At 49.1% G+C, this 7728-nt stretch overlaps 1 protein-coding gene across 1 annotated transcript; it reads left to right on the forward strand.

The window, feature by feature from the left end:
- Positions 1-6737: 6737 nt before the first annotated feature.
- LOC101779740 lies at positions 6738-7295 on the forward strand. The gene has a single exon (XM_004966843.1). It carries the CDS (start codon positions 6738-6740, stop codon positions 7293-7295), a length of 558 nt encoding a protein of 185 aa, XP_004966900.1.
- The last annotated feature ends 433 nt before the right edge of the window (positions 7296-7728 follow it).

The raw sequence follows: 7728 nt of genomic DNA on the forward strand, positions 1-7728 counted from the left end.
TATCTCAAGGCTTGGAGAATGGGGCTTACTTTTCTTCAAACTACTCAAGCGACAAGACAAATTCCAGTGGATCGAGGAGGCAGACCAAGCCCTGCAATAGTTGAATGACTTCTTATCCAAGCCAGCGGTCCTCACAGCACCAAACCCCAATAGAGACTTGCTGCTCTACATCGCCACAACTACTAACATCATCAGTATGGCGATTATGGTTGAAAGACCAGAACAAGGCCATGTATACAAGGTACAGAGGCCCATCTATTTCACCAGCAAGGTGTTGTTGGATTCCAAAGCCAGATACCCGCTAGTCCAAAAATTGCTATATGCAATACCACTCACCTCGCGGAAGCTACGATACTACTTCCAAAAGCACAACATCTCCATCGTCATGGACTTCCCCTTAGGAGAAATCCTCCACAATCGGGATGCAACAGGAAGAATATCCAAGTGGGCGGTAGAACTTGGAGCCATGTCCCTAGAATTCAAGTCGAGGACTCCCATCAAGTCCCAAGCACTAGTCAATTTCATGGCAGAATGGCGGGAAAATCAACTACCAACGCCAGCAAAGCGTCCAGAGCATTGGGTTATGTATTTTAACGGATCACTCAAGCTTGAGGGTGCCGGCGCAGGAGTACTCTTAATATCTCCCATAGGCGAACAACTCAAATATGTCTTGCAAATCTTCTAGGAGGAAATTTACAAAGGCATCTGCAGCAACCATGCATCCTCATGAACGATCAGGGGCAAAGCTTTCAAAGCAGGGTTCTATTGGCCTACAGCTCTTGCTAAAGCCAAGGAACTAGTCCGCCGATACCAAGGATGTCAATTCTTTGCCAAGCAACAACACGCCCCTACCTACAAGCTGATCACCATACCACCCTCTTGACCCTTTGCATGTTGGGGGCTCGACATGATTGGCCCATAGCCTACGGTGCTCGGAGGATTCAACTGAGTATTGGTGGCGATCGACAAGTTTACTAAGTGGATCGAGGTGAAGCCAATAACCTGCCCCAAGGCACACAAAGTACTCGACTTCCTCGATCAAATTTTCCACCACTACAGCTTCCCCAATCGCATTATAACAGACCTAGGCTCCAACTTCAACAACCACGAGTTTTAGGAGTATTGTGAGACCAGTGAGATTGATGTCCGGTATGTCTCTGTTGCTCATCCTCAAGATAATGGCCAGGTTGAGTGAGCCAATAGGATGTTACTAGAAGCTCTTAAGAAATGGTTGCACGACATCGAAAACACTAAAGGGGGCAAGTGGCTCAAAGAACTACCTAATGTCCTCTGGGGGCTTTGTACCCAGCCGTGCAAGCCTATAGGGCAATCGCCCTACTTCCTGATCTACAGATTATAAGCTGTCCTCCCCACCGATGTCATGTGGAAACTCAAGTAGTCGAGTAGTACAAGGAGGGCGCAGCAGAAGAAATAAGGCGTCTAGACTTAGACAACCTTGAAGAAGCTCGCTGTGCAGCACTCGTCCAGTCTGCAAGGTACCTTGAAGGAATCCGCCGCTATCATGATAGCAACGTCAAAGAACGTTCGTTCAACATAGGCAATATGGTCCTCAAGCGAATCCAAGACAGCAAGAGGTTGCACAAGCTAAACTCACCATGGGAGGGTCCTTTCATGTCTCCAAGGTCCCTAGACCTCGGTCGTATAGGCTCCAACACCTCTTTGGTGAAGATGTCGACAACTCATGGAACATCGAGCAACTTTGTTGATTTTATCCCTAGTTTACATATTCAAGTAAATTGGCCACCGGCCCTACCTGTAGAATTACAGTTTAATAAAGCAGATTAATTTTTTATCGTAAATGACTACTCATTTCTGCCTGATTACAGCTTGCAAAAGCAAGTTTGTAGAGCTATTCAGCTACCTAAGCAATACCGCCCAATTCTCAGCTTGTAATAAAAAGTTCGTACAAAGCTATTTAGCTTTTGGGGCATAATTGCCTACACGCGGCTTGTAATAACAAGTCCGCAAAGGATTTTTTGAGTTATTTAACTCATCAGACAAAATTGTCCAAAAGCGGCTTGCAAAGACAAGTCCGCAGTTAAATTCACGAGTTATTCAACTCATTGGATGAGTCTTTCCTTGACGGCCTCTAGAAAAGGAGTCTTCGTCACTTCGAGAGTTATTTAAACTACCCGAGATACTTTATAGACAAGTCTGTCTAGTCGCGGCTTGTAATAACAAGTTGGCAGTTCTAGGTTTTCGAGAGCATAACATCAAAACAACCCTAAGAGGTTGCAAAGATAGGCTCCAGTCAAAGGAATCCTGAAGAGTCTACTCGTCTAAGAGGTCCGACTACCAAGATGCCTTGAGTACTCGTACTCCATAAAAAGGAGTCGCATCCTAAAGAACTCTACATCGGGTACCTGAAGAGGCTCATCCAAGTAGCCTTGTGCGCAGACCCTTACATCTACCGTACGAGCAATCATCAGAGTAGTTCGTAAGATGCACTAAAGCAAACAAGTCAAAAGCAATAAAAATTACAACAAGACTATTGAAGGTTCAAGTGATTTGCGACTTCCTCCGCAATAGGGTCCATCTCCTGTAGGTACTGTTGGAATTGCTCATCTGAGCAGTCCTCCGCTATCCCTTCCATGATAGGAGCAAGATCCGCCTGCGGGTAGAAGGACTTCACGAAGGTTAGCAACTGCTTAAAGACTGACTTTGCTATCTTTTGGACATAGCTGGTGAACTTTGCTGGCACGTCCTTGAGTATCTCGGACAGAGGGCGGGGCTCCACACCCTCAGCTGGGGGCTCAACCATGTCCGCAATAGGCTGAGCTGCTTTGGATAGTTCCTTCAGAGCAAGCTTTGCAGCCTCAAGCTCGGCCTCACTCTCCTGGAGGGTCTTCATGGTGTTGACCAGGTCGACCTCCCCATCCTCGTGCATCTTCTTCTCCTTTTCTAGGTGGTGGCCCATGGCTTCAGTATCTACCTCCAGCTCGGGGGGCTACAAGAGTAGCCACGGCACCAGATGTAGTTGCCACTGCGGCCTCGGGCACTGGTATTAATGAAGATATTACATCTTGCATCAAAGCATATACAAGAGATATGGCACTTGGGTTTTTTGTTAGCATAGGTTGCTCTTCTAACGTCAGACTTGTTAGTGTCGGGGCGATGTCCTAGACCAAGTGGCTACTGCCATCGGTCACAGACTTCGAGCTTGGACCTCCAAGTTCCACACTGGAGGATTTTCTAAATAAGACAAGTCTTCAGAGATATACAACAAGTGGATAACAAACTACAATTAGTACTCAAAAGGAGTAGCAATACTTCCTTCGAGGACCTCCTGAGCTTCAGAGAGGGATCCCCTGAGAAGCACGGTGGCTTGATGGTTGGAGATGGCTTCTTTGGCACGGCTTGATGGGTTGCAATACGATCCTCGCCAGCCTTCGTTGCCGCCTCTGTCTCTCAAGTAGTCCTTGCACTGCCAGGGTCTGCCCTAGCAACAAGGGGTTCCGGATCATCTTCAATCTCGATAACCTCCTCAATTGTTGGTAACTACTATTGCGCGATTTTAGTAGTCGTCCTCTCTACCTCGGCCACCTCCCCGACTACCTGCAAACCACCAATGCCATATTGAATAGACATGCTGGTATTGGATTCACATACTAGTACTCGATCCTCAAGATCTTGACCTTCCTCAATAATTATTACCGGTGGAGGTACGTCTTCAGCAGTGAGAGGCTTCTTCACGGCACGCTTCCCAGCAACGCTCCACTTCTTCCTTGGCGGCGGAGTTAGCACAGCCTCCAGATCATCTTCAGCTGCACTCTTCGATGATCCAAAGGATGACCCAGCCTTGTTAGATGGCCAAGCCTTAAGCATGAAGTCCAATGCAGCTTCAGAATCAGAACTGCTAAAGGACTCGATTTCTTCTTCCTCCTCCTCCTCGGCTTCACTTCCCACGCTCGCAACCATATGGACGCGAGGAGCAGCTTCAGTGTCTTCTGATCCAGGAGGAGGAGGAGCAGAGTAGTACAAGTGTACGTCTTCCTGCACAGGCAGACAAGTCAGTACATCAAAATTTACCAAAATGAGTACTCGGGGACTGTGGCCAGGGGTACTTACAGTTCTTTGCAGATTGGCGGTGCAGAACTCCCAGACAATCATCGGGATTTCACTCACATTTTTGAACAGGTGCCTTAACTGCGCCAAGACCTCGTCCACACTGAGTTCTAATGGCGACATCCTCGATGGGTTGTTGACACCTTAGTAGTCATAGCCCCAGGTGCACCGCAGTTGTAAGGGTTGTACTTGCCGTTTCATGAAGCTGAAGGCTACCCCGACTCCTGTTAACCCCTCTTGCTTGAGCTTGGCTATCCTATCCAGGAGCTCAGGTAGCTGCAAGCAATCTCCATGGCTTGGCTCATCCAACCATCTGTTATTCCAAGTCAAGTGGTATCCTGTCAACTTGGGAAGCTTGGGGTCGTGGTTGCCGATGTAGCACCACTTCTCCTTCCATCTAGAATGCGAGTCAATCAACTCGTAGTCCAAGTAAAGGCCCTTGACCTTCTCCCTCATCTGAATTCCAGCTCCACCGACTACTGCGGTGTGCTCCCTCTTGGGCTATCGCTTGACGCAGAAGAATTTGCGGAAGAGTTGGAAATGGGGCTGGATCCCCAAGAAGGCTTCGCACAAATGCACAAACATTGCGACATGCATAATGCTATTAGGGTTCAAATGTACAAGCTCTAGCTTGTAATAGTCCAGGAGACCATAGAAGAAATTGGAGGCGGAAAAGGCAAGGTCACGCTCAATAAAATGTGCGGATATAACCGTCTTCTCTAGGTACTCCTCTAGCAGCCACGCAGCCACGGGTTGCTGAATGCTGGCCTCCAGTTGATAAGATCGTTCTCCTGGAGGAGGTTGGCTGCCACTAGTGCCTTAATGTCTTCTTCCTTTAGTAACAATCGCTTCCAGGTGCACACAGGAGTTGGTGGTGCAGTTTGGTCTATATTTCCATACTTGGGGGCCGGCAGTTGGATCTCCTCCTTTTTGTCCGCCTTCTTCTTCCCGCCTTCCACCGCCTTGGCTGCAGCTGCTTTCATTCCCATCCTTGTTGCCACGAGGGTCTTCCTTCGCATACACTCGAGGATCGAGCAACGGCGGCGCTAGGGCTACAGGGCGGAAGTTGAAAGAGCAGATGGCAAAGGTAAAATGGAAGGGATGTTTTCCTCCATTATTTACAACCGTGCCGCAGTAACACCAACGAGATTAAAGGAATATTCAGGTTTAATGGACCTGAAGATTTTGCACATGATTGGCAGTTACCACTATTTTTGGAAGAGATAAGTTTACTGTTGACGGATAGTCACGTTGACCAAAGGTTCACCCTTATACCCACCAAACTAGTCACGTAACGGCTCAGGGGCTATGTACCACGTGCCCATCAGCTAAAAAGTTTTTTCTCTGGGTTTTAAGAGAAAAGAGATGCAAATTATAGATTGACCCTCAGCCTGATTCTTCGATTCAACCTAATGCTCGGGGGATACTCCATATGGAGTGCGACTTTTATCGCACTTCCACATAAAAATTCAAGATTGAAGGATTCAAGACCAAGTTAAATGAGGCTTGAGCACATTCTAGCCGCATGGCAGTGCTCGGGTACGTTTGAAGACTCAACATGATGAAGTACTCAAAGAGTACCAAAACTAGTCGGTGAAGCCTACGAAAGTACTCGGAACTGCTGCATTTAACTAAAAAGTACTCAGGGGCTTGTCGTACATACATCTATGGGCCCACCGGAGTCCTAGATATAGGGCTGGACACCGAGACGTATCTGACATGGAGTAATTATGAAAACTACTGGTAGTAATTAGAGTAGGACTCGCCTAGTCGAATCTGACTAGTTTTCTTGTAAATAAACCAACCTGTAACCCTACCCCCAGCAATATAAGGCGAGACAGGGACCCCCTCTCCAAAGCAATTCAATCCAACCAACACATAGGACGTAGGGTATTATGCAATCTCGCGGCCAGAACTTGTCTTAATCGTGTGTATGTGTTCACCTTCGAGTTGCTAATCTTGACGAGCCCCACAAACCAAACACTACCTCGAGCAACCCCCTCAGTAGGCTGCCGAGTCTAAAGACCAACAACTCCCAAGACGGTTGGACACATGATGCAAATCGTCAATCTTCATGCCGACACAGATGAGGCCGAGAAAGTCCAATTCCAGAACGGCAAGAACCGCCACAACGATGACTACGAAACGCCAACCCATCAAGGCCACCAGCATCAGCCCTGGCCAAAGCCCTACCAACCTCGGAAAAGGGCCCCTGATGTCCTCGCCGCCGAAGCCAACCCTACGAGGCAGTCAACCTTCCTCCAGGAGGAGTTCGATGATACGTTGAACGCCCCGTGCCCCTTCCACAAGGACGCACGCCACAATCTTCGGGACTGCACAGTTCTCAAGAAAGAGCTCGGTGCCCCGGTGGAATACAAACGGCCTCGCCAGAACGACAGCCGCAAGGAAGACAACCGCCGCGACAACTGCCACCGCGATGACCAACGCAAAGAAGAGCACCGGGACCAGTGCAACCCCAACGCCAACCATGGCAGCGGCAACAACAACGGTGAGTTCCAGCGCACGAGTGGGAGGTGAACATCATCAACGACGACCCTAAAGCTTTCTGCAGCAACCGCAAGCACAAGTTGCAAAGACAGGAAGTGCACTACGTCTCCGTCACACCAGTCTAGTATCTGCGCTGGTCGGAGATGCCCATAACCTTCTCCAAGGAAGATCACTTGGTGCACCTCCTAGACCTCGGGTCTTACCTGCTGGTGGTGTGCCCCACCATAGATAGAGTCCTCTCCAATGTGTTGATCGATGGCGGTAGCAACCTCAACATCATCTTCACCGACGCCCTGAAGTGCATGGACTTCAACTTCGAGCGACTTCTCCCCTGCGAAGACCCATTCTATGGCATAGTATCCGGTGAAGGATTCTATCCTATCGGGAGAGTCGTCTTGCCGGTCATGTTCGGTACCCCTGACAACTACCGCACCGAGCACATCACCTTCGAGGTTGCCAACCTCAGGACCTCCTACCATGCCATCATTGGCAGGCCAATGCTACTGAGGTTCATGGTAATTCCCAACCACACCTACCTCATCCTCAAGATGCCAGCTCCAAACGGTGTCCTCTCTGTTTACGGTGACGTTGAAATGTCCTACAAGTGTGACACGGAAGCCGTGCAGCTCGCCAAAACCTTGGAGTACTTGGCCAAAGCCACCATGATGCTTGTCGAGTCCAAGAAGGTGGACCAGAACTAGCTAACGATCCCAAAGGTGGATCCGACGCTCATGGCGCTGCAGCTCAACCTGCAAGTCAAGAAGATCAGTCTCGGCCTGGAAGACCCCTCCAAGACGGCCCTCATCAGGGCTGGCCTCACCCCCAAATAGGAAGATGCGCTCACCAGTTTCCTCTGGGACAACTTGGACATATTCGCATGGAAACCATTCAATATGCCCAGTGTCCTGCGGGAGCTAGCTGAGCACTCCTTGGAACTGAGCAAGATGGCAAGGCCAGTCAAGCAGACGCTTCGTCGTTTCGCTCAACATCGCAAGGAGGCCATTAGGGTAGAAGTAAATAAGCTCTTAGCTGTCGGATTCATCCGTGAATGTAAGCACCCCGACTGCGCATCGACTACACCAATCTCAACAAACACTACCCTAAAGACCCCTTCCCTCCTCCCCTCATCGACCA

Source organism: Setaria italica, chromosome IV (genome assembly GCF_000263155.2).
Source record: "Setaria italica strain Yugu1 chromosome IV, Setaria_italica_v2.0, whole genome shotgun sequence".
NCBI classification, from domain to species: Eukaryota; Viridiplantae; Streptophyta; class Magnoliopsida; order Poales; family Poaceae; genus Setaria; species Setaria italica.

Coding starts and splice junctions, on each gene's coding strand:
- LOC101779740 (XM_004966843.1), top strand. CDS start 6,738: ATGCCCATAACCTTCTCCAAGGAAGATCACTTGGTGCACCTCCTAGAC.